Source organism: Zasmidium cellare (assembly GCF_010093935.1).
Source record: "Zasmidium cellare ATCC 36951 unplaced genomic scaffold M409scaffold_72, whole genome shotgun sequence".
Lineage (NCBI taxonomy): Eukaryota > Fungi > Ascomycota > Dothideomycetes > Mycosphaerellales > Mycosphaerellaceae > Zasmidium > Zasmidium cellare.
The window spans coordinates 50,536-75,992 of record NW_022987016.1 but is presented as its reverse complement, the minus strand read 5'-3'; the positions used below and the strand labels follow the sequence as shown (position 1 = coordinate 75,992).

Here is a 25,457-nt window from a genome sequence, read left to right as displayed (position 1 = left end):
AATGAGACCAGGGGTCGCGCAGCATTCCGCTGCGCACCAGTCCCAACCAAGAAGGTGTTCGAATTATACAGTGGCCTCACTAAAAGCGAGAGTGCTATGCATGTACAGATCCGAACTGAGAAGATCGGGCTCAACGACTTCCTCTTCCTCTTCCACCGGCAAGTGCCCGGTATCCTGGATCCCATGTGCCCCTGTGGACACGGCCGACAGACCGTACGACACGTCCTCCTCGCGTGCAGGAGGCACAAGGACGTCCGGAAACAACATCTTAGCCGGTCTCCAGGATGCACCAATCTCCGCGCGATTTTGACGAAGCTTAAGCTAGCCACGAAAGCCATCACACTCATGGAGCAAACGCAGATCCTTGGGCGTAGCGGGATCACACGCGAAGAGACGACGCCGGGCGTTGGGGGGAGACTGTAGGTAGGAGGACGGCGAAAGACGAGGCATAGCCTATAGGAACCTAGAGAGACGGCATTAGCAGCATCAGAACCACCGCCTGCGTAAGCTTGGCAGGCGACCCCAGGCGGTGGTTGAGGAGAGAAAGGGAGGGTGTCGGAGGCAGCTGGCCTTTTGTTTACGTGACGTTGCAATAGGCGAAGTGGGGCGTTCCAAACAAGGTAAGGTCTGGAACGCGTCGCCTGTCAGCCAAGCCCTCTCATCCGGGCATAGCCGCAGACAAGAAGCGGCTGAAACCGAGTAGGATTTGATCAATCAATCATCAATCAAGGCCGGCGACGAGGTCCTCCTGTACGTGGTGCCGGCTACGAACCTTCGACTGTCGCAGCAGTCGGAGAGCCAAGAGATCTCAAACACAGAACAACAGGCGCTGCCTTCCGGGCGCCTGCGAAGCAGTGTGAGAACTTCAACCCGAAGAGAGACATGACAATACTCTTGGAACGCCAGGAGCCGGTGAGGGCTCTTGGACTGCTAGAGCACGACAAGCAAGGTCATCAACACGAGTGAGCGCAGCGAGCACTGCCCCGACAAGCTATTCTGCCGGACAGCCGGCGTCTATGAAGCCCCACAGATACCACGACAACCGAGAAAGAGATTTGGTGGACCTCGAGTACGACCGTCAATAACAACGAGAGCGGACTGTAAGACGCCTACGAAGCAACAACACACGTGGAGTAGACGACGCCTGCAAGGCGGGCAAGAGGGGAGTCGGGGATAGTGCTCGAGCGCGAGCTGTATGGAACACAAATCAGAAGATCATATGGCGGAGCAGGACGAAGGAGACAAGACCTACCAAACCACAGCCAGACAACTACAGACAACACAAGCGTGTCGCCTAAGCTGCTGGGCTCTCCACGGCTTCTTGTCTTTCGCGTTGGCAAGGAAGGGTGTGCCAGGATCCATTAGTACTTGTCAGCGGCGAAGGCTTGGATGGATGCGAGAGGATCAGGACAGCGGGCGGTCACGAGAGGAACTGCTCATGGTATCACAGCATCCACGTTCAACAGGAGCAAGTGTCGCTTTCAAGCGATAGTCACGGGACGGCTGCGAGTCACGGGGCTTTGCCGAACACTACAGATGGAAGGGGGTTTTCACCCGGGCCGCGGTCATCCGTGGCAACGGTTTCCTTCTTCGAAGACAGATAAATAGGAACAACCCGCATGGACCCACAAGGGAGCTATATCGGTGTAAGAATGAATAATAATAATAATCAACAAGGCCGAAAAGGATGGAGCAGATGGAAAGGATGGTGACGAGGACGGCGACGAACTCGCTGCCTAGGAGTAAGTACAGCGAAGAACTAACAAGGGATGACGCGGGAAGTGGGAATGCAGCGGCCCGAGGAAGCCAGCCTCGAGCCGAGACGCGTCCACGGAAAGCGTCAACTCTAACCCGACCTCCAAACAACGACGCAGGCATCTACGAAAAGGCACTACAGTCCGACCTCTCTATAACAGTAGCGCCGGCTCATCCTAATTATATCGCTATAAGGAGGTATCGTTATATAAAGATATCACGTGAGTTGCTCTTGGCATTCACGTTGCAGTGAAATACGTTGATATATGCTGTTGTTGAAGGCCTGTAGCTGCTCTTTGCTGGACAACCTTCTCATATTTGTTAAGGCTCTGTAACCAGCTACTGTTGCAGTTATCAGATTGCTCTTCATGGAGCCGTAACTGCCTTAATAGCTTGAGAGCCTGTAAGGCATATATTCGTGGCAGCTCTTCAACTTCATCTTGATCTGATTCTTCCGGAGGCGTAGGCTCAAACTGCTTTAGCCTGGCGGCGCGAACACCCAGCAGCTAGCTGCGCAGGCGCCCGAAGCATATATTAGAGGCCTTGCACTTTTCATAGAACACCATTCATCCTCGCTCCAACAGCCTCGCCGGTCCCGGAGGGGCCCACCATGCCGTCGCTACACGCCTCCAGATCGAAAAGGGACTACACCGCCTTCAAGAGTCGTATGCAGCAACATGGTCGTCACGAGAGCCCCAACGCAGAGTCGACGGTGTCAGCCCTTAAGAACATTAGCATATGGTGGCAGAGGCACGCGGACCCGACTCACGAGCTGGCGTCCTAGCAACGCTTACGGTCAGCAGTTGCTATGTCGAGCAAGAGTATGAAGATAGCGACGAAGCTCTTCGCGACGCAGACACGCCCGAATTCAAGACAGTCTTTCAATAGTTGGTGGACAACGCGAAGAGGGAACCTTAGCAAAGCGTTCACGCTTAAGCAGTACTTTCGAGTGCTCAAAATGCGGTATAAGGACTTGACCGGAAACGACCTTGACAGAGAACAAGTGATAGACGTGAACAATGTAAGCCACCACGTACGGCCGGCTGTCTTAGAGTCGTACTGAAGCTCAACTCGAGTTCATTAATCATTATGTCCAAAGCAAAGGGAAGACCGCACCGCGATCGAAACCAGTTGCGTCCGGAGAAGACTTTGTTAAGATAGTTCATTTCCATTATACAAAGGACACCGCCCGATATGAGAACGAGCGACAACGAGTTTAGCAGGCCTTTTTGATGATTATACATGTTAGTAGCGGTCTGCGCCCCAGCTCCATGACCCGCACTCGTGCAACACGACAGGCCAGTGACAAAGAGCGTCGGTCGTCAGACTGCAATGCGGAAGATGACAGCGGCGAGGAGGATGGCGAAAACTCAAGCATGGACGACGCCGTCTCTAAGCTGCTATCGAGATCTGCAGTTGTCCGCCATACGTACCAAGAGTGGGATCCGATACCTGGTCCAGCCAAGATTTCGTCACTTCGAAGGGGAGACGCGAAGGGCACAACGGTCGGTTCTATCACCGCGATATCATCACAGGATAGGCTGACTAGCGATGTAGCAAAACTTTTCAGTGGCCCGATCAGGATGACGTCTTGACTTTTCCCGTCTCGCACCTGCTCGCTCTTGCGCTCCATGACAGTGCATTCGCTGCAGGCATCAACTCCGCCGCAGACTTCTTCAAGATCGGATTCCAGACGGCGACAACATGCTGCCATTCCCGTGGCGCCGCGAAGTCCTCGACATCCCTGTCATGCGAAAAACACCCGACTTGAAGGCTTAAGAGTTAAGCAATGGCGCAACACTTAAAAGACTCTTAAAACTTGGGAAAAATATCTGTGGCTACAAAGAATCCTTGACCTGGTACTGTCTGCGCCGTATGGTACTGAATGCAGTCGATGGCATAGGTTCTGAAGAAGCACGTAATCAGATCTCTGGCCACCTGGACAGCCGTACGTACCGGGCACACTATCTGGACCAGCACATTCACATCGACGTGATCGCTGCAGTCAAGGGACGGAAGGGTGAGGACGAGGTCATACGCAAGGCTAATAGCAAGATCCAACCGTCCACTGTCGATAGAAGATCTCGAATCAATCGACAATCTACCAGAGATGGTTGAAGCCAGCGAGGCCTTCCAGACTGCTGCCTCAGCCGTCAAAGATGAGTACGAGTTCATCGATATCGCTCCTAAGGACGGACCGTTGTATCAAGCTTACCACCGGGCTCGAAAAGCTCACCGGGCTCTGAAGCAGCGGCTGCAGAATCAGCTACAGGCATATCATCGTCAGGCCTACTTCGAGGACAAAAGCCTCGCAGTGATCGAGGCGCAGCTTCAAGACGTGGTTCAGCGGCCTACTCTAGAGATTGAGGAGGAGCACCACCACCACATACCCGAGCGAGCATATTTGGCAAGCTTGGCAAAGAGCGTAGAAGATATCAGGAAACAGCCACTCAGCCAGCGGGCAACTGCTGTCCACGCGCTGGCTCAACTGTGCACCTTGGTGGAAGCAAGGCCGACGAAGTCTCGCTCGGCGTCACCGGGAACCGGCGGGACCAAGGCCAATTGTAAAGAATCCGAAGTCGTGAGCTTTCCGATTGAGTGTCACAAGCTTCAGTGTCTATTCTGTATCGGAGACGAAAGACTGTCATTCAAGGATCAAACGCGACTCTTCTGTCGGGAACAGAAGTTATGGAATCACACGAAGAACCACCTCGACCCAATCCAGCATTTGAGCGAAGTACACTGCCCACACCCATATTGCCGCCGACGACCTGTAGCGTTGCAAGGCATACAGCACCTCAAGAACCACGCGTATGCTGTGCACGGCATCAGATTGCAGAAGGCTTGATAGCAACGTCTAAGTATTAGCTGCAATCTGCGTACTTCCACAAAACGAACTATCCACCTCTGCTAGCACCGAGCTTAGGGTGTACACCTCGATCTTTCCATCAGGACCTGACTGCCTATTGAGCTACCCCCGATTCCCTGCTTTCCTTCCCTATTCAAATTTGTCCGCGAATACCCAGCTTTCCATCGCCTGTGTTTAGCAACTCAGTTTCGCTGAGCCTTTGAGATCTCAAGCAAGGATTGTCAATTTGTTTGAGGAACATCTAAACGTTGAGAGCTTTCCCTTGCGCTGCCGGAGCAAATCTCCCAACCAAGGCTGTTGTCTACCAACATTCGACCTTGTCTGCACTGGAAAACATATGCGGCGTACTCTGTTTGAAGGCTTGCGTGTTTGGAATTGATACGACAGGCGTCGCGGATTACGCCAGCAAAGACTATTGATGCGGTCAGCCATGTCTCGCATGTACTGGCAATGAGCGCGCTCGACAAGCGGATTGAAGTCTTCGACGCAAGTGCCATGGAACAACACTGCAGAAGTCACTGAGCGTCTGCTAAAACAGCAGCACGGCGATTTTCCTACTTGCTGAACCAGAATGCGGCCACTGAGGTGTCCTCTTACATCCGCCGATCGATTCACCGCCGCTTTCCCACCTCTGGGCTCAGTCTCAAATGCTACTGTCAAGAGCAAATATCCGAATCATCAATTCAAAACTGATGGTGCCATTCACTGGAACTGTGATCCTTGATGCCGAAGAAAGACAAAACAGCTGACCGCTCATTCATGCTACCGATTGTGTATCACTGATAGCACCCTGGGTAGCTCTGTCACGGAACCTTGCAACGAAAGCCGACCCAAGGAACAGCCTGCATCTCACGGGAAAGACGCAAGCATTCCAAAGGGAACGGCGTCTGTTAAAGAGCCTGTTCTTCCCTCTCTAGATCGACCCTTGTCACACAGGCAAAGAATCATCCTCATAGGTTTTATCTTCATTATATCCTGCCAGATTCCGTCTGCCTTCGTTATGGGCATGCACCAAGAGAGTCACGTCGAGTCTTCCGAGACGCTCCCTCATGGCGTTATTGCCACAAGCACTAGCGCCCAGATGTTCAGCACATCCTCTCTCGATGCTCTTCAGGGCGAAGAGTCACGCAAAGTGATGGATATTGTTGACCGATTGCGCCGCGGTGGGCTGAGCGGTGAATTGCAATTGCCGCAGGTTGTGGTTTGCGGTGACCAATCTTCCGGCAAGAGTTCTGTCCTCGAGGCAATGACTGAGATTCCCTTTCCACGCAAGGAGAATCTGTGTACCCGGTTCGCAACGGAGATCATCCTGCGTCGTGCATTGACCGTGTCTATCTCTACAAAGATCATACCAGACAAGCAGCGTCCTGCGATGGAGAGGAAGAGGCTGGAAGCCTTCAAGAGCTCGATTGTTGACTTCAACGAACTGCCAACCCTTATTGACGAAGCCACTGGTCTTATGGGTCTGGACGACGATGATTCGAACCAAGCACGTGCTTTCTCTCGGGACGTCCTCAGTATTGAGATTGCAGGCCCCAACCGTCCACACCTAACACTGGTCGACTTGCCGGGGCTCATCCATGCAGAAAACAAGATGCAGTCGAAGGAGGATGTGGAGCTTATTCGCAGCTTAGTCGACGACTATATCAAGGAGAAGCGGACAATCATCATGGCAGTGGTGTCGGCGAAGAATGACTACGCCAACCAAATTATCCTCAAAAAGTGCCGCGACTTCGATCCACAGGGCCATCGCACTCTTGGCATAATCACAAAGCCGGACTTCTTGGAGCCTGACTCTGATAATGAGAAATCTTGGATCGAGCTTGCCAATAACCAAGACATTTTCTTCCAGCTCGGCTGGCACATTCTAAAGAACCGCTCTGACAGGGAGGCTCTCACGAGCTTCAAGGATCGCAATGCCGCTGAGAAGGCCTTCTTCTCGAGAGGAAAGTACCGCGATCTTTCTCCTGATATGCTCGGCATAAAGTCTCTGTGCTCTCGCTTGAGCCATTTGCTGTTCAAGCATCTAAAGACTGAACTTCCTGATCTTCAGAAAGATCTTGACAAGAACCACCAGGAGGTGTGTCGAACTCTCGAGCTTATAGGGGAGAGGCGGTCCACCCCCCAGGAGCAGCGACGATTTCTCTTGACTATTGTCACTAACTACCAAGATATCGTTAAAGCTGGGGTAAGTGGCCAATACGAGCACGAATTCTTTGGCGACACCGATCCAGAGGAGGCTGTGGAGCACGAGGCCAATGCGCATCATCTCCGTGCTGTCGCGCAGCACTTCAACCTTCAGTTCGCCCTAGCTATGCGCAAATATGGGCATAAGACCGAAGTCCTTGCTGACGACGGTGACTCGACCGATGCTACGGATTCCGATGAAGCAGAAATCGATGAAGCGGAAATCGATGAATGCTACCGCCAATTCGCCGTGACCCAAGAGCAGGTCTCTCGTGACGATGCTATACAACGTGTCCGCAAGATTTTGATCCGTTCTCGCGGCCGCGAACTGCCTGGGACGTTCAACCCTATCCTCATCAGTAAACTGTTCTGGGAGCAATCAGCCAACTGGCAGGCTATTGCAAATCAACACATTGAGCAGGTCGCCAGATTATGCTCTAACTTCGCTCGTGCAGCTATCAGCTTCTCAGTGTCGAACGACATCTCCGCGCGGCTCCAATCACTTACTTTAGATAAAGGACTAGACTTGCGTATGACCCGTGCTAAGGAAGAGCTCGCTCAGATTGTCGACGATACGAAGCATCATCCTATCACTTACAACCCGGCGTACATCTCGACTGTGCAGTCGACGAAGTACGAGAAGCTGTCATCAAAATTCAACAGTATGGCCACAGACTCCAAAGAGCAAATCTACAACAAGACCACTGGTACCTACAACACCTACCTGAAACCTGAATTTACTACAAGCATCATTCGCAACTTCACGGAAATGGATATGGATAGGGTTTCAGCGGAAGACGCCCTGGATAGTCAGCAAGCGTACTACATGGTAATGTAGCCCCCTCCCAACGTGCTCACGCAGCGACTGAAAGTCGATCTAGGAAGAAGTCGAGTATTTCATCGCTGCGGTTGCCAAGCAGGTCATCGAGCGTTATCTCGTCCGCGATCTCGCCGACACCCGCTCTCCGATCATGGTGGGAGATATGAGTGATGCTGAGGTCGCCTTCGTTGCTGCTGAGCCGGAGGAGACGAAGCGCCAGCGCGACCATCTTGAGGCACGGAAGGCCACGCAGGAGGAAGGCCAAGAGATCTTCAAATCGGCGCTTGGTTTCTTCAAGTAAAGCTGACAAAGTTGTGAGCTCTTAGACACAGTGTGTGGTGGAAGAGACTGGTAGACGAAAAGACGACATAGCAAGTCGAGGCGAAGGTGGAGTACAACTTGCCCTTAACCTTATCTCCTCTGACATGTGGAATACTGTTAACAGAGCACCATAGGGATCTGTGGGTCCATGAAATTCGTACCAACTTTTGAAAGGATGACTAGGAGGATTCATTCCTTTTGATCAGACCCATGATCAGCTAAGGTAGAGCAGCACCAGGTTCTCGGATAGAACATGAACTGGCCCCAGTCTACTCACCTTGCTTGGTCTTTGATCCTCTGTTGCATCGCGAGCTTTCCTCCAGTTTTATGGTAGCTCTGTTGCTAGCCGTTTGCAGGCTCATCTGTACCTGGTTCTATGAAGTTCAGCAGGATTTGTTATTAGATATGAGCCTGTACTTGCGTGTGTTTGTACCTATTCGCCTCATTTGCTCTGCTCGTTTGCCCAACTCCCGGTTTCGAAGTTTAGAATTGGACGATCGGCAGTTGCGGAAAATTAGGAAAGTTTATGTGTTAGGCAAGGAAACATGTCTTTCGGGGCTGCCGGGCCTGGTGGGAATGTGGTGTTAATGGACATAGGGCCACAGGGTTTAATAATTTGTGTGGGCTTCTAGGGGGTATGGAGGTAAGTCCGCCGGGTCTGTTAACGAGTAGGGACTTTTAGCCTTTAACGCTAGTAATCTGGATGGGTTAGTGGCCACATGGGAACGTGACCTTAAAGGCTAAAAGTAGCGTGCCGTAGCCAACAGCCGCGAGTCATTGAGCGGAGCAGCAGCAGTGGTGCCTCGGTGCGATCCAAGCCTGTATCAAGGCGCGACGACAGCCAACGAATGCTGGCGCTGTCGACGCCGCAGACGTGCAATGCACCGCGATACGACTGACTTCCAGGAGTGGATTACTCGCGATGTTCGTGTTGTTCTCGATTAGTCGGACTGTCGCCTTTCCATTCGGGGACCGTGCTGTGAGAGGACCGCATTCTTCGTTCGTTTCCTTTCGTTTCGTTTTATTTCTTCTTGCTTCGTTCCGTCCTTCCTTGTTTTCTCCTGTTTTGACTTACTTCTTCTTGTTCCGTTTCGTTTCGTCTCGACCTGTCTGGTTTTTGGTTATAAAATTGGTAAAGGTGTACTCATTATTTGATTTGGGTTTTGGTCCTGTACTTACAATGCGACGTAAGTCTTCTAGCAAAGCTTCATCTGACTGCTCATTGCGCTCCATTGTGTTGCAGACCAGAAGGTTGTTGGGGTCTTCATGCACGTGGGTGGCAGCTTCGGAGTGTGATAAGGCTAGCGCTGATGATGTCATTTTTTGCGGTCTCGCTGAGTCAAATGACCTTGAAAGACCTTCGACAACTGGGTCGACATCATGACAACTGCAGTGTGGTGACGTCGCCTCAACAATGCCACGTGATATCTTCACCAGCCCCAGACAGTGTGCAATTACTACTACTACCACCACTGCTCGCTCACAAGCTCACGTCTGAGTCATTTAACCATGTCGTCCACCCTTTCGCCGTTTCAATTTTTGGAGATGCTCGAGATTTTGAAGACTACGAAAAGGAGCGGGTGGCTACGCTGCGAAGTTCCTGGTCCTACAGAGAGTGTGGCCGATCACATGTACAGGATGGCAGTTATGTGCTGCATAGCACCTGGGGTGAAGTCTCTCCAACCCTGAAATGCTATCGTCTAATTGACAGTGACGAGTTCGATGAAGCAACCCGCGGAAAGGCAGTAAGAATGGCTCTAATCCACGATATGGGCGAATCGGTGATTGGGGACATCACCCCTTACGATGGAATCAGCTCAGGCACGTGAACATCTCCCTCCTGTGATCAGCTCCTAACTTTGATAGACGAGAAGAAACTGCGGGAGGACTTGGCCATCAAGTTTCTCGCCTGTACGATCCGTCAATCGAACCCGGACTTTGCCGACTCCATGTCAGAGCTATGGCACGAATATCAAGCAGGCTTGACTCTCGCCTCGCAACTAGTACGGCAAATCGACAAGCTGGAGTGCATGGATCAAGCGATACTGTACCAGGAGCGATCGGGTACGAATCTGGAAGAGTTTCTAGCTTTAGAGAAGCATGTGACACTCCCAGAGTTGCAGCCATGGTTGAAGGGTAGGCTGAACGACTACCAAGAATTGAGATCCAGGATCGATGCCGATATCACGTTTGTATTTGTCTCCGGTAAGGCCTCACACGTCGAGAGCTGTGCATATGCTGAAGTTAGTGTAGGTGGCCCAGGTGTAGGCAAAGGCACGCAATGCGCACTCGCCGTACAGGAGTTCGGTTTCCACCACATATCTGTTGGGGATCTACTACGAAGGGAGACGACGTCCAAAGCGTCCCCGTATGGACATTTTATTAATGAGAGCATGAAGAGTTCGGTACTTCTGCCCGCGCAATTGACCACCTATCTTCTCAAACAAGAGCTGCATGCGGCGCAAGCGCGAGGGGAACGTCAGTTTCTTATAGACGGGTTTCCCAGAAGCATGGATCAAGCAGCAAGCTTTGAGACCAAGGTTTGTCTGTGCCAACAGCTTGATTCCAAGCACGACTAAAACGACCATCTAGATTTCCAATGTTTACTCGACGATTTCTCTTCATTGCTCCGAAGAAGCTATGCGGAAGCGATTGCAAGAACGGGCGAAGTCATCCACTAGGATCGATGACGACCCGACAGTCATCTCCCGGAGGCTTCACACCTTCGAGGAGAACAACGCACCCGTGCTGCAACACCTGCAACAACATGGAACAATTTACAAGGTGAGCACTATCCCAAGCTTCAATCTTATGAGCGACTATTTACATGACTGCGAAGATCGATTGCAGCGGCACTATCGAAGACACGTACTCATTAATGCAGAGTGCGATCCGACGGATCCTCCAGCTGTAAACTTATATATTCCACTAGCAGCCGAAGTCTTGGTTCTGCGCCAGCCTCAGATCCTTGTTATCAAGCGAACCAAATGCAAGTCGGCACAATGACCAATCTATGCTAGCCTCATCGTTCCACTGAAATCGTGACCTAGCCTGCTGTACTTGCTGCTCCCTGCACGACTTCCCAACAAGATATAGCTCTTGGGGGACATCGCCACACGCGCGGAGGTGATGAAGCAGCAAATTGCTCAGGTGAACGCTCATCTGAATGAGGCTGCAAGCCTTATCAGGGTGTCGCCAACGATAGGTCTGGAGACATGTTAGAAAGCAGTCAACGGCAGTGATAAAAGAATGAGCCTACTCCATGATGGTCGAATACCCAGTATTGTAGCCGCCAAATGTCTCGTTCCCTGACGTGTAGGACAATGACAACTGCCAGGAAGATGGTCGTCCACTCACAAGGACGGTTCCGTAACATCGCGCTTGACAGCTCTTTGAGAAATTTTGCCTCAACCGTAGCGATATATGTCTCAAGTTGGCGGTCCAGCTGGTTCTGTAGCACTCGAGGAGCCGGCACACTACCATATAATGGAGAACATTCGTCCACAACTAGGAACATTCCGAGCCAGTCGAGCCCCGACATTTGCCAGCCTGACATAAGAGCACGATTTGCTGCCCACAAACTAAGTGCCATACGCATCAACGGATCCTAAGAAGATTGACCTTTAGCTAAGGAACTGCAAAGGTTTGGAGGCCGGCCTTACTGTGGTCTCTGGTGGCGCGACTTCGAATAATGTGCGGAGCGGAGAGCTGTCACTGGAAGTTCCGGCGAGGAAAAATCCAAGGCAACTCTGGACGTACTCATGGATTCTCATCATTTCGAGGTCTGGATCGTCAAGTGCGTACGAAGTGGTTTCAATGTAATCCCACCCGCTCCCGATCTTGTAATATAGACGTGTTTGTTCGGGTGATGCAGGTTGAAAGAGGCAGCAGGAAACTCGAAGTGTAGGGCCTTGCGAATCATGACAGAGAAGAGCTGTGGTTGAATGTACAGGCGTCAAATTGTACCAAGCCAATTGTGACTGATAACCATTCTCTCGCCCTGCTCAGCAGTTAAAACCTGGGGAGTGGCACGGCAGGAGGTTACTCACACTTTGAGAAGACTTGGTCACTGGTGAAGCGCTCCTTGATGCACAATTGAACAGGAATTGAAGTTTTAGAGCAATGTTGGCATACACCATGGTGCTTTGCAACGCACTAAGAAAGGTCAGCATGAGACGGAATCGGGACGAGTCTTGAGAACCTTCAACTTTTGCCTCCAGCACGGTATGCACGCCGTCGCCGTTCGTGAAGAGCTGATCTGAGAAACCTCTTGGACGCTTGCCGGAATGACACGCTCAACAATGCAATTCGGCTCAAAGGCTCCATTGGATACGACGCCAGAAATGCCCGGCGACTCGAAAATGTCGCTCGTGATATGAAAAGGCTCATTCAGAGTCTCCTGAACGCACACCGTACTGGCGTCTTTCCGGCTGATCGGTGTGCTTCCATTGGAGTAGTTGATTTTCTTCGGGCGCATGTCTTTCATGTTTTGAAGCGGCTGAGACAACAACCCGAAGGAGGTCAAAATATGAAGAAGTTGATAGAAGGCATCAAGCTCGATTTGATAATATTCACGCCACGACTGAAGTGCAGTATCCATGGTCCAAGTTCCGCCGTAAAAAGAGGCAATGCCAAGCTCCAGCCAAGCAGCAGTGGATGTGTTAAAGCTTGCGACGGCACGGGGAATTGTGCACATATATACACACATGGGCGTGGGGGTTGGCGCGAATCACCTCGGAGATCGCCAGCCGATACCGACAGCCTCGAGATACCTTTCCCAATGCGAGACCCAATTTTGCTCCGCTCATCTTCTCCTTTGTTGCTTTATGGCCTTCAACACTTATAAGCAGGCATGCGGCTGATTTCGCGGCGTTCGCGAGCAAGACCCGAGCCGCCTCCCTCAAAGCAATTGCGAAAGCAGTTTCAAGGTCGCCGTAGTCATCACCATTGCCCTGCTTTTAGCCTTGAATGGCAACAGAGTCCCAAGCCTGTATGGTCGATGGCGCTCAGCGTTAGACTTTGAACCTGTCAGAGAGCAGCCAAGCTAACACAAACAATTTGCCGCTTGGGGTGGTATAGCCGATGTTGAAAAGCCTCAGTCGTAGCCTACAGATGCATTAGCCTCGAATTCCAATCTGTGGGCCGTAAGCCCTTACCGGTATGTGCCTGTTGTGCCCACTCTAAGGTCTGAAAGGACAAACAGAAATCCTGATTCGTTGTCCAGGTACGATGGAGTCAGCGCATAATTCAAAGTCTGCTGCCCATTTCCCTCTATTATGTAAGTTTCGTCCCCAGACGTGCCGTCGATAAGGTCGACGCGGAGTACGAAGGATTTGGCGCACGGGACGCGGTCAAAGTCCACTTCGTTGCCCAACTCATCGTCGACTATGAGGCGGACATCAATAGGGGGAACCATGAGTCCTAGGCGTTGAGCACTATCAATCGTCAATGCTCTTGGCGTCTGGCGAACCACCACAAGCGAGTATTTGAGGCCCTCGTAGACTGAACTGTAAGAGTCTTTGCTTCTATGCAGACCGAGCGCTCCGGAGGAACAATTCGTTTGCTTGGATGCTCTCTCCTCCGGCATCTTCAACAGTGTTTTCTGAGGCATGTGGCCACTCCGACTATCGTAATGCGGCGGGAGGTGAGCAGACGGGTCTCGTAGCGCTCGCTGTGTGTCGCTATATGCGTCGTTGTAGTGGGTATCGAAATAGGGCGCAAAGCGTTCGTCCTGTCGAAGTCCATCTAGCATTTCTGAGGGACCTACAACCTTGATAAAGCAGCCGACAGAAGATTCATACGGTAGTAAGCCATCTTTCAGTGAACACGTTCCGCAGGAGCGTCTCCGTGAGAAGTCTGTTGTTGGAATTTGTGCCAGTTACAGATGTCGTGCCGCCAGCTCTGCTCCGGTCACTTGAATAGAACTACTTTAGTGTAATGAGGATCAGGCTGTTCCGCTGGCATTCGGCAACGCTAGTCGGCAACGCTAGTCAACAACGCTAGTCGGCAGCGCTAGTCGGCAGCGCTAGCAAACCGCTGCCGCAGTCCTTGATGACGCTAGCAGCCCGCCCACCCCCACGTTACTCGGCAAGCGCTAATGAGTGCACGTTGAAGTCCAGCGACGAGCAAAGATCATCATTTATATTTGGACCAGGGAACGGCCTCCGTGGGATATGTTCATCACCCTACTGCGAACATCCAAGTTCATTGCAGTTTCAAGATGGTTTTACTGGTTTCGGAGCTACTCAACGAGGAGGGGGAAAACATGTCCGCCAGCGCTCAGTCTGGCGATGTCGACTGGCGCAGGGCATTTGATAAGTCAATGAATTTCTTCGCTTGGTAAGATCCAATGAATGCTAAGCGGAATAGACGCTGACGACATCAGGTCGAGAGACATATCCAAACCCTGTTTCTGCCCCTGCGCCACATCTCCTCCGAAGCTTCATTTACTCGAAGATGTTAGGAGCATCAGCAACGGCTCTACCATACTAGTATCTTGCGATGACGACAACGTATGCCCTAGCTGGAAGAAAGGGAAAGAACATTTCGGTGAAGTCGCCGTAGCTACAGTGGGTGGTATCGTCAAGTGCATGGCTGTGGTGGTCATTGAGGCTACTTGGATTTTCTGCGAGGTTAAATATCGGCCCTACCATCTCCTAAAAGTGGTCAAATGTGAAGTAGAGGTGCCGAAGGTTGGCCAAGTATTCGTCGCACGAGACACAATGTCGTCTGCCACACGGACAGGGAAGCAAGAGAAGATAAATCACTGGCCAGACAACAGCAGCGAGTGGCTCGCCGTGGCAGCAAGTTTGAAGCGCTAAGCAGGACCGCAGTTCAAGACTACATGGGACATGTTTGCAGCTCAAAACTTTTGTCTCTCGCTGCTCTTCGCTGTCATCTACGACCAGGATATCTCATTTCGCGCCGTTCCCTCCACAACTGTCTAAATCTTCCTCTTCGGCTACTCGAAGTAGCAATTGTGACGCGAAACAAACCCCGCTGCTCTTTGTCGTAGAGATCTTGGAAGTATGGTGAGCCTAGGCGTCCTCGTTGAAAAGCTCCCAGAAGCTCTCCGGCAGCTCTTGGACCGTCCGTCGCTCTCTTGTCTGTACTCTCCCAAATTTTCGCTCCCAGCGCTGCACAGTGGGTTGTGTTTGGGCAGTCACGACGTGTTTCTCGGTATCTGGACAATTGTCGTCGTTGCTGTATGCGAACTTGAGCTCGTGAGCGGCCTCGCAGAAGGTGGACGGCCCTTGCTGGCTAGCGATCAAGCATTGTGTCTTGACTAAGGTCCAGTGGCCGCATGCGACCCATGTTACGTGTAGTCGGTAACACATTTGCGGATTTCCGGTACGAACAAGCGAGGGCACTGAGATGGTGAGTCCTGCTACTCGTCTGAAATTCCAGCCGCACGGCAGCCTTGTATACCAGCTTAGTGGGGGCACCGTGGGATTAAAATCCCGCGCCGAGGGTCGTTGTGGGGCTGCTAGCCTTGCCAAGTTACATCTTGTTTTGCCGCGGGCCTCTTGAACGAAGAGCCAAAGCAGCTGATCTGGCGATGGCATTGATGAATGATATTCCCTAACATGCTGTCAGCAGCCTTGACGACTTTCGTCTCTAGCTCTTGGGATATCAAGGTCTGGTCAGGCGCTGCGCAATTCATCGACCGTGCGTGTTCGTACGAAAGTTGTCTTATCTTCTGAAGTGAAGTCGAGAACAGACATTTCTGGCAGCTCCCATGATCAGAAGTCAATATTCGGACAGTTCTTTTAGGATAGTGGCATTCGGTCACTACATGGGTCTTCCCGATGCTCAGATCAGAGGCGCTGGTTTTACACAACAGAGCACAATACATTATATGAGTCGATGTTCGACTCATTCACAAATCGGCCTGTAAATATACAACGTGATCACCTTGAAGTTGCCTTGAAGCAAATCAACTACTATAGTGCATGTGCACACCGATCATTATAGTGATCGCTCTTTATCTATCACCTCGTCTTGTAGGCCATTATCTGTTCCAATCCTTTACTAAGCCCATGAGAGCCAAGTCCTTAGCCTGTCCGACACCTTCTTCGCATGTGACGGAGGCAATACTCAGTGACCTCTTGTATCGACTACGTATATGACTTCAAATGGAGCCAGATACGTGAAGTCGTCAAAGGGCAAGTGGCTGGCCAGAACCTCCTCTTCATCATATCCTGTGACCAATGCCATTGTTTTGAGGCAGAGACGGTGCACATCCTCCCGTCTCTTAAGTTCGTGGACAGTCTGTGGTGTGAGCTTGAAGGTCACACTTCCAGCCTCTGGGTTTTGTTCGTGTTCTCCGTTTATTTGAATGGCGATTACACGTGCTCTGACCACGAAAGACTGTGCACTACCCGAGCCCTCGCTAGAAAACGGGCGGAGTGTTGCAAGAGTCCATTCTGCAGTCTCGCCTTCGAGCAGGTTTCGTAAAGCGTCCTCGTAGTATCGGCGCTTTCGGTGGGCACCTTTTGCTACTTTAAGCTTCCGAAGCAACCATATCAATTTTTTCGGGATGTGCTCGCAGACCACAGATACTCCTGGCAACTGAGCCCCGTCTTGCGATGGTTTAGGAAGTAGCACAGCACTTTTCAGTGAACGCATGGTAGCTGGTCCAGACTTTGCTTGGATAGCGTCGTTTGTGATAATCTGTTAAGAGTACTTATTAGCCAGATACAATCAAACTCGTGTAAACTTGTTTTAGCGGACCACTCTATCTTCATTTGAGCTTACATTGCGCCTGGTGGTTGAACAGTTGAAGCAAACACGTAGTCAGATGAACAGCACACTTCTCGCGGTGTCGCCGTGTTGTTCACATCTGCTTCGCTAACAGCTCTCGACAAAGCCACGGATGCAGGCTTGCGACCTTCGTCTCCTGCGTATAGTCGCCCATGGAACCAATTGCCCCTGGCCATAGCTCGCTCCCTAAGATAAGCGACCATCGAACGTGGACCCGAGCCGAACTCAGAACAAGGCAAGCAACAGATAGATCCCTGAGAAGCGATTAGTCCAGTTTCACCGCCATGCATAATGGGCCACTAAGAGATATGGTTTGACTTGACATTTGTCATGAGATTAAGTCTCATCGACGGCGTGAAAGCGCCGCGGGGTCGTGATTGGTACAGATCTTGATCCTGTCCCAGCCGCGGAAGCCAAGTGGAGTTGGAGCTGCAGAAATTCTCCTGGGATGATCACGGGCCGCGTCGAGCGAGAGGAGCGCCAAGAGTACGGAGTGTGATTTGAGCGCCAAGAGCGTTGATCACGCTCCGGAGCGGGGCATCGCTTCCCCAGGTATGTGCTCCATATCCGCGCAGGGTCTTCGCTCACATCAATCACTGTCTCACGGCGGCGGGCCAATATCGAACTCCGTTCTAGCCTGTTCTCGAGCGGAATCTGCTACACTATTCAATACTTGTTAGCCGCATTGGAACCTCTATCTGACCACCATGATATCAGATGCACAAAGTCCAGGTCGCGTACGATTGCTGGTGGCCCTGGCCCTTGTGATGTACCACGACTGCTTGAAATACCAACAGAGGACATATATTGTAAACGCTGAGATACTCGCACGTTGTTGCTCTTTGTGGTCTTTGTCAAGCAGATGCCCTCCTGCAGCTTTATGATTCACTGCTGCCATGATTCAAGATGAGTTGCAAGTAAGCCCCGGTTCCAGTATCTGCCTCTTCCCTATCGTTACCGTCCTCCTGAGCGCCACTTTCGTCACCTGGCACCGCGTCAGCAGCTCGCTGGCTGTTCTCGGCTTGTGTCCTTTTCCTCTTCGACTTGTAAACAACGTCCTTCCAATTTTTCTCAAACAAGTCGGCCATCTTTGCTTCTGGTACAGATATACCGTTTGTCTCGATTTCGAGCTTGACTTCTGCGTGTAGCTCTGTCTTTCGACCCAGCCATCGAAGATCACTGGCTGACAGTCTGTCGAGTTGCTGGTCAGGATATCGCTGGATGACGTGCTCTCTCGCTCGGTATAAGGCCTTTCTCACGATGATCTGCAGATTGTGAGCATGATTTTGGTCATTGGCAAGTGTGCACTATACCTGTAGATCATTCTCACTCATCTTCCTCAAAGGACGTTCTCAGTGCCGATGACAGAGATGCCAACCGTGACTGGGCTGGGATGACACAAGAGCGGAGCGGGTGGAACCGCACGGCCCGAGACCGGACGCTTGGCGGGGAGACAACGTTGCCTCTCAGACTGCGATGCACACATATCTGGAATGCAGTGAATGGCGGCACCGAACCTTTCGCATCACAATTTAGCACGTATACCAGGAAATAAATCGGTGCTATATCCCATTCCACACCGACTCGCATTGTAGCGCCGGCACAGGACCACGAACCCAGCCGATTCGCCGACTCAAAAAATCTAGTCGAAGGGCCAACAAGTCATCCTGAGATTCGCAAAAACCAGATTCGGCCCTTTCAGACTCAAAATAATATACCTGGTATTCGTATTGCTGTAGCTTGGCGCCAATGTGTCGCGCCCTTCGAAGGCCGCACAAGTCGCTTAAATTATTGCAGCCGATAAGGAGGCCTGGTGCATATGCTCCGCGATGGTAATTGATATATTTTCCTGCGGAAAGGAAATCCGGTTGACTATTCCACAACGGGTTCAAGGAGCCAACGGCACTGAAGGCGTGATCGGAGGTCGGATATTTCTCAATCAACATGGCACCATGCTCGTACGCAGCCAAGATGGCATTGCGATCTGGTAGGGCAAGTCCATTCAATACGAGATCGACGATAATGGAGGTCACATCCTGAAAGAAAGATCCGGCCTCGCGATGGCAACTTCCAACGAAGACGATCGCTCCACCGGGTTCCAGCCATCGCCTGCCAATGATTGTGCTATACTGGGGAACTAGGCCTCGACCACACACAATAATGCAGACAGGCTGCCCGCCCATAGGCTGGTTGCGGCCGACCAGAGTGTATGGGATCAAGTCACCTCTTGCATTCATCGCGTGGTGATCGGATACACTGCACTCGCTGGTGCTGAATTTCGCCGGAGTTTCTGACAACAGGTCGTATTGTCCGCCGGGAACAGCGCTGAGCCAAAGTTTTAGGGGAGTCAGCGGGTCTTGCGTGGCCAAGATGAGTGTGTCGTCCGTCTCACTCGCAAATCCGTCCAGTGTGTCGATCGACATCGGCGTGCCAGATGGCAACTGTTTCGTGCTCAACTCAGACCAGTCATCCAGCCGGAACTCGCCATCGGTGTTCGACTGTCGAGGGCCAGCGATGGTCGACCTTGCATCGGATGACCAAATGAACTTCTCGGCCGAGAGCAAGCCTGCAGCAAGTCAAAGTGCCGCTGGACCCGTCGCCTCACCGGGTCCGGCGACGATCAACGCCTCAGAGCAATCGGCAGCGTCGCGACGAGAGCTGCACCTAACTGGCATGGAGACCGGGATGGGCCTCCAAGAATCGCAAGAAGGACTGTATGATGATACGCAAGCCCGGTGAGTGCGTTTCCACTGCAGCTGCTACGACGGACACCGCGGAAGAAGTATTGACTGGCGCTGTGTAGGCAGGACATCGACTTGACCGATCTTTTACCTCTAGCTGACTCCTACGCAGAACAGATCGATGTAGACGAAGAGTCACATCAGCAAGACTCTCAGCAGCACAAGTCTGAATCGGGTGGGAGTGAGCCTGAGCCATCAAATTCAGTCCTGCCGGCCGATCCTGCCACGGACGACGACGACGAGGGCGTACCCTTTATACCGTGCAGGAGACGTCATGCCCGTCTTTCAGTCCGCTCTCCGTCACACAGGCAAGACGACCAGGATTTCCGAGAACATCCCACGACAAGTTCCGAAGGACTGTATGATATGCCGGGAAGCTCGTTCCGCGGCCATCGAGGCAAGCATGGGCGAAAGCGACTGCACGTTGGGTGTGGACATGGCGACGATGACGATATTACTGGCGAAGAAGCTAAGCTTCTGCGCGAGGTAAGATGCGGATTCTCGTGCCCCCGATGGTGCGCGAAAGACGGATCACAGAGGCATCGCAAAGCTCGCAAACGCTGCGGCAACAGTGATGGTCGCTTACAACGCCCTGAGCGGTGGGCCTGTCGCCGGAGACATGGTCGAGACGTTGATTCTATCTCCCAGCTGTCTGAGTCTTGCGTTGCATCGACATCACTATATCTACAAGAGCAGCCAACGTGGGCCGTTGACCGCATCGTTATATGCTGTCGGAAGAATGGCAAAATGTTCTACAGGGTCAAATGGAAAGATACCTGGGAGCCTGCAACCAGCCTGCGAGGTTGTGCGGATACCGCTGTCGCAGAATTGCACGCTGGGCGTTCCACTTCCCACAACGGGTGAATCGAGACGACGACAATCCACAGCATTGGTGTCCACATTGTCTATCACTCGAGGAAGACACGGCGACCCTGCATGGACGAACGGGCGACCCATTGAATCACCAAGCGAACGCTGGTCGTATCGAACATACCTAGACACAGTCTTTTGACCAGGCTTTAAAATGACTACTCAGCCTTTCATCCTGACTCCTGTACACGACAAAAGACGAAAGAGACCTTTTCCTGCGCCACAGTCCGCAACCAAATTGCAATTGTCGAAACTCTGCGCGCATTGCTAGTTACGCGCAGCCTCCCTCCAGTAGTCTTGAGCTAGCGACTTCCTTCGCTCACGGCATACTCGTGTAATGCGGTTGCCTGCATCTCGCATCGACCTAGGGTGAGAATCGTGCTACTTCTTCCTGGAAGCCTCCTCGCTACTGTCCACGTCGGTGGTGCTTGCCAGCCACCCTTCCAACCGTTCGGCGTTGAGCATTCCTTCGTCGAGCGTGCTCCGGCCTGGCCAGTTTGGGCGAACATCAAATGCTGTCGGGAAGCGGTGCTCGGGGACAAATGAAGCTTCGCGGCGGCGGAACGAGTCTGGATCCATCCCAAGATCCTCGCATAGCCCTCTGGTATCTTCCACAGTCTTCAATTTCTGCGCGAGATCCTCGACCAGCTTTTCATGAGCTTTGCTGTGGCGCGATTCGAAGATGGAATCGGGCGTGCTTGGCTCTATCTCCTGATCTCTGCGGAAATCGCGCTGCTCACGTTCTTCGTCGTACGTGAAAGTCAGATCGGAGATACACTCCCTTAAGATGGACGATTCTCCAACAGCATCAAAGTAGGCCTGTACCTGCTCGGGTATCTCCTCAGACCGATCGGACGGGGTGGACGGCCTTTCAGAGGGTAAATTGTGCATGCGCTCCAACAGGTGCTTGCAGCCTGGCAACGTGCTCAGATACTCTCCCAAAGCCGTTACCATCTCGGATTCGATGTTTGCGAGCTGATACTGCATCGTACCCGCCTGGGAGTCGATGTCCATCACAGCCCGCGACTGCTCTCGCGTCGACGTCACGTCGTCATGTAGCTGTTGATCTAAATTCTTGAAAGATTCAACACCAGAATCGTCCGGGCCTCGTTTCCTGGCCTCGGTGGTCCAGGTCTTCAATATACCCGCTGCCGTCTCTTGGGTGAATCTGAGGTTATCCAAATACTTTGCCATTTCAGCAGTCCTTTGCGTGTTGAGGAGTTGAAGCTTGTTATACTGCCTCTGCGCCTTGGCATATAGCTTGAGGAACTTCTCGAGTGGACTGTCGCCTTCGACGTCGTGCAACCCAACCATCTTGGTCGAATCAGACATTATTTCCTGCTAGATCGAAGCGGCGACACCTTAGCGCCTCTTTGCCAGAAGCTGCGATGAATGCAAATAACTTCAGTACAATCCCCACACGTGCACTGCTGGAAATTGGGCTTTGTTCGCGGAGGCAGAAGATAAGAGGAGACAACTGCGGACTGGCCTGCTTTTATGCGTCCACGCTACGAAGTCACAGCACGCAGTCACCGCTACTCAAGGCTCGCCAAGTCATGCAGCACGCTGCGGAAAAGGACGGAAAGGGCATGTGCGACAATGTGGCAAGCCCACAATATGTGTTCAGTACATGTCATCGCGCCGGGTTTCTTTCGCTTCTAGCAACCAATTCAATCTGGCAGACGTGTGACATTGCAAAAGTGTACATACATGTTAAGTCTACGTGAATACATTTGGCAATGCCCTTACAGTCTCTCGGATCCAGCCAAGCTTTTGGCGGAAGAATTCCAGATGAAGGGTGAGCAGAAAATCAGAATCTTCGAGGCCACCAGATCCATCCGTCCCCGACTCATAGTAGTGGACACGATACTTAAAACTTTGTAGCATCCCACCAAGCCGTCTCGCCCTGCTCGTGTCGAGCGGGTCGCTCAAGCTATTGCAGCCGACCAGAAGATGATGTTGCTGTGCGCCTTTGTATCGCTGAATATGGCGACCGGCACTACGAAATGCCTCCGTGCAACTCCAACGAGGATTGTACGAACCGAACGCTGCGAAGATACCTTCAGAGACGGGGTACATCTCCATCAAAGCTGCACCGTGCTCGAATGCACCCAATGCTGCTATGCGGCTTGGGATGTTCACGCCGTTTGTGACGAGGTCCGTAACGATGCAAGTGGCATCTGTAATAGACGAGATGGTGTCCGAATAGTCACTCTGTACGAAAATGATGGCACCGCCAGGTTCGAGCCACTGCAGGCCGAGAGTGGTGTTGTAGCCTGGAGTCATGTTGGAGCTGCAGAATATAAGACATATAGGCTGCTCGGCTGTTGTCCCCGGAGGGCCTACCAGGATTTACGGGATCGATTTACCTTTGGAGTCTATTGTGTGGTGGTTGGTAAGACTGTACCCGGCGGTGAAGCCTGTAGGAGGTCACCCTGTCTGTCGAACACAGGCTGATGATCAAAATGGGGAGGAGCAAGAAAACTTGATAAAGAAGGTCGAGGCGAGAGCGTAGCCTGACCCCGTTGGCCGCCTATATGCGGCATTTCTGACATGTTGTGAAAAGTTCACGAAGGCAGCCCACGATGCAACGCGGAGGAGCTGTTGACTTATAAGCCTTTGCCATACACCACGGATCGATGCTGTGCATGCATTATGCATATGCGGAAGTCCATGCTGCATGACTAGTGTCGACTACGCCTTTCTCTTGTGATTTATGAAGTTTTGGAAAGGAAGCTACAGACGCCACATTCAAAATCATGCTACACCACCATGTCCCTACTCGAAGCACTTGCATTACACCTCTGCTCAATCTCCATCATGACCTCTAGTGCCTCAATCTCCTGCCATATTTCTGTTCGCTGCCAAAGACTCTTCCAAGCCTTTGTGGCTCTGGGCCACCATCTGAACCCAAAAGTGCAAGATGCCGCGATCAAAAGATTCACGCTCTGGACGAGTTCAAAGTGCATACCTGCAGATAGTCGTTCCTTTTGCTCATCACCACTGTTGAGGATAGCAGCAGCTGCCAAAGTGGTGATAGCGCAGCTGCACTGTTAGCCGTGTCTTGCCAAGGGTGTAAAGTCCTAAAGCACCTACAGGAGCCGCAAGCAAGTCTGGCAATACAGAGCTAGGAGCAGTCTGCGGCTTCCAAGATCGCGCCTGTATAGGCATGACGTTGCGAGCCAGGGAAAGCATACGCTGTTCCACAGTTCGGCCCCCGTGAACGCGACTGCCCTTGTCCAGCTCCGCCAGACGGATAGCTACGAGTCCCATTAGCATCTCGAATACCATCCCAGAAGGTAGAGACTCGCCGGACCCAGGGGTGGCAGCACAGTAAGTGTTATAGCTACGGTGCAGAGCATGACCACTGACAGAGCCCAGACGTTCGTTCGAGTCGTCCATACTAGACTGAATATCCGTTTACCGATGAAAGCCTGAGCGCATTGGAATGAGGCGAGTGCTATCGTCACAGTGACTCGAGCAGCGTAGTCCTTCTTAATGTTAGCGTGACCTTTGTTTAACCATGTGCGACCACTCACGGACTTGGTAACACTAAATGCAAAGCACCCTAGGGAAGCTGTGTAACCGATCGTAGCGATCTGCGAGACTTGTTAGTCGTGAACGGTAAAGATCTTAGTGTGAAAGCACCATGGCTACAACGCAGAGGAGATTATAAATGTTGAAAAAGGATAGAAGAGGAATGGATGTGTGCATGCGAAGAGCAAAATCGAACGTCACAAGTATAGAGAAATGCAATTGAACGATGAAGGCAGCGATCATGATGTAGGAAGAAAGAAGGCAACGTCGTGACTGCAGCAAAATTCAGCAAGGCTGCAGACGCATCTTTGAACCATTGCCTCTTCACCGTGTGACAGGATCCATACGGCACAGCGAGAGGTGATGGTCTCGACTTGGTGCTTATCACAAGGACTAGCGAGAGCACGGATACATAATGAAGCGTTCCGGTTCAACACAGCGGGCGGGAATATGTTGTGAGGACTGCCTGAGCGGGACGTGAAGTGAATGCACGACACTAGTCCCTAAACGCGAATGTGCACGATGATGTACATAGGCGCAGATCCAGGCATCCGCGAGCGGCTAAGTCTGACTTGCCTCCAGCTTGCCTCCAAGTTGCCTCCAAATTGCCTCCAGCTTGCCTCCAAGTTGCCTCCATCTTGCCTCCATCTTGCGTCTAGCTTGCCTCCAACTTGCACCTAGCTTGCCTCCAGCTTGCCTCCAGCTTGCCTCCAACTTGCCTCCAATTTGCCTCCAGCTTGCCTCCAACCTGGCTCTTTTCTGCCCTGCTTTTGCTGTATCGACAACATGCCAAACCTCTCGAAGCGCAAAAAGACCGCGCCTAATTTGATCAAAGCTATTCGGCGGCAAAAGATTCTTCTACATCCGTCCTCGTATACCGATGCTGCTGCGCTGCTACGCGTCAACAAGTGGAAAGCAGTACTCCACAATGACCACGCCCAAAGCAAATCTACAGCATGGCAGAGCAGGTCATCTAAGGCACGAAGAGCCCTACAATCAGTTGCAGCGAGCTGTGGGGAAAACGTCGCTTGCTTGTGCGTCTTGTCCACCTCAATCACGCAATTGGGCATGCTGCGAAAAGGCGACGTTGTAGAGCTCATCGAATTGCTCAAAGGACTGGAAGAAGAACTTGATACTGACCACCTAAGCCCGTTGGCTAAGCTACTTTTTGAGCAGTCAGGCTCAGCGGAGAAAGACTCTGTGAGGGAGAATGGTTCAGAACGCTCCAAAGAGCAGGGAAGCGAGCACGAGAAGGACAAAGGGGACGGAGAAGAGGATGGGAAAAGACGAGAGGATACATCCCATGCAGCGCTTGCCACCACCTATGATATATCCGGCACGGTTCTGCTCGACTTCCTCAGCGCTCAAATGCACTTGTGTCCGAAGGTGGTGTTCCGCAATTCGAAGACCGCAATGCCCACGCCGACGATTGAGATTTGGCGTCCAAACCATGTGCATACGAAGATCGAGCTTTCCCTAGAGGCAGGAGCCGATTTCGTTCGATTCCTCAGGACCATCGGAAGTAGCGCACTTTTGCCACACCCATCCACGCAATTCCACCCTGGACGGGTCGGCGAATGATGGTTTTGCCCTC

General features: G+C 52.0%; 11 protein-coding genes across 11 annotated transcripts; 6 read left to right on the top strand and 5 right to left on the bottom strand.

Annotated features, from left to right (window-relative positions):
• Positions 1-2,432: 2,432 nt before the first annotated feature.
• Positions 2,433-3,526, top strand: M409DRAFT_61406 (uncharacterized protein; the record flags this gene model as incomplete). The annotated part of the gene is made up of 4 exons (XM_033814747.1): positions 2,433-2,576; positions 2,612-2,776; positions 2,979-3,260; positions 3,326-3,526. The coding sequence occupies 4 exons, from the start codon at positions 2,433-2,435 to the stop codon at positions 3,524-3,526; spliced, it is 792 nt and encodes a 263-aa protein (XP_033659638.1).
• A 339-nt stretch (positions 3,527-3,865) lies between these two features.
• Positions 3,866-4,603, top strand: M409DRAFT_30777 (uncharacterized protein; the record flags this gene model as incomplete). Its single annotated transcript, XM_033810073.1, has 1 exon — positions 3,866-4,603. The coding sequence occupies one exon, from the start codon at positions 3,866-3,868 to the stop codon at positions 4,601-4,603; it is 738 nt and encodes a 245-aa protein (XP_033659637.1).
• Positions 4,604-5,624: 1,021 nt separating this feature from the next.
• Positions 5,625-7,932, top strand: M409DRAFT_61405 (uncharacterized protein; the record flags this gene model as incomplete). Its single annotated transcript, XM_033814746.1, has 2 exons — positions 5,625-7,640; positions 7,693-7,932. The coding sequence occupies 2 exons, from the start codon at positions 5,625-5,627 to the stop codon at positions 7,930-7,932; spliced, it is 2,256 nt and encodes a 751-aa protein (XP_033659636.1).
• A 2,050-nt stretch (positions 7,933-9,982) lies between these two features.
• On the top strand, positions 9,983-10,866 carry M409DRAFT_38112 (uncharacterized protein; the record flags this gene model as incomplete). Its single annotated transcript, XM_033810863.1, has 3 exons — positions 9,983-10,492; positions 10,545-10,736; positions 10,792-10,866. 3 exons carry the CDS (start codon positions 9,983-9,985, stop codon positions 10,864-10,866), a joined length of 777 nt encoding a protein of 258 aa, XP_033659635.1.
• A 270-nt stretch (positions 10,867-11,136) lies between these two features.
• Positions 11,137-12,438, bottom strand: M409DRAFT_61404 (uncharacterized protein; the record flags this gene model as incomplete). Its single annotated transcript, XM_033814745.1, has 5 exons — positions 11,137-11,159; positions 11,310-11,559; positions 11,615-11,952; positions 12,002-12,107; positions 12,154-12,438. The coding sequence occupies 5 exons, from the start codon at positions 12,436-12,438 to the stop codon at positions 11,137-11,139; spliced, it is 1,002 nt and encodes a 333-aa protein (XP_033659634.1).
• A 526-nt stretch (positions 12,439-12,964) lies between these two features.
• M409DRAFT_30774 (uncharacterized protein) lies at positions 12,965-13,704 on the bottom strand (the record flags this gene model as incomplete). The annotated part of the gene is made up of 2 exons (XM_033810072.1): positions 12,965-13,058; positions 13,109-13,704. The coding sequence occupies 2 exons, from the start codon at positions 13,702-13,704 to the stop codon at positions 12,965-12,967; spliced, it is 690 nt and encodes a 229-aa protein (XP_033659633.1).
• A 468-nt stretch (positions 13,705-14,172) lies between these two features.
• On the top strand, positions 14,173-14,773 carry M409DRAFT_61402 (uncharacterized protein; the record flags this gene model as incomplete). Its single annotated transcript, XM_033814744.1, has 2 exons — positions 14,173-14,291; positions 14,338-14,773. The coding sequence occupies 2 exons, from the start codon at positions 14,173-14,175 to the stop codon at positions 14,771-14,773; spliced, it is 555 nt and encodes a 184-aa protein (XP_033659632.1).
• Positions 14,774-17,593: 2,820 nt separating this feature from the next.
• M409DRAFT_61401 (uncharacterized protein) lies at positions 17,594-19,390 on the bottom strand (the record flags this gene model as incomplete). The annotated part of the gene is made up of 3 exons (XM_033814743.1): positions 17,594-18,022; positions 18,434-19,281; positions 19,321-19,390. 3 exons carry the CDS (start codon positions 19,388-19,390, stop codon positions 17,594-17,596), a joined length of 1,347 nt encoding a protein of 448 aa, XP_033659631.1.
• Positions 19,391-20,707: 1,317 nt separating this feature from the next.
• On the bottom strand, positions 20,708-21,658 carry M409DRAFT_61400 (uncharacterized protein; the record flags this gene model as incomplete). The annotated part of the gene is made up of 1 exon (XM_033814742.1): positions 20,708-21,658. One exon carries the CDS (start codon positions 21,656-21,658, stop codon positions 20,708-20,710), a length of 951 nt encoding a protein of 316 aa, XP_033659630.1.
• Positions 21,659-22,045: 387 nt separating this feature from the next.
• On the bottom strand, positions 22,046-22,612 carry M409DRAFT_61399 (uncharacterized protein; the record flags this gene model as incomplete). The annotated part of the gene is made up of 1 exon (XM_033814741.1): positions 22,046-22,612. One exon carries the CDS (start codon positions 22,610-22,612, stop codon positions 22,046-22,048), a length of 567 nt encoding a protein of 188 aa, XP_033659629.1.
• A 2,037-nt stretch (positions 22,613-24,649) lies between these two features.
• Positions 24,650-25,444, top strand: M409DRAFT_61398 (uncharacterized protein; the record flags this gene model as incomplete). The annotated part of the gene is made up of 1 exon (XM_033814740.1): positions 24,650-25,444. One exon carries the CDS (start codon positions 24,650-24,652, stop codon positions 25,442-25,444), a length of 795 nt encoding a protein of 264 aa, XP_033659628.1.
• Between the last annotated feature and the right edge of the window lie 13 nt (positions 25,445-25,457).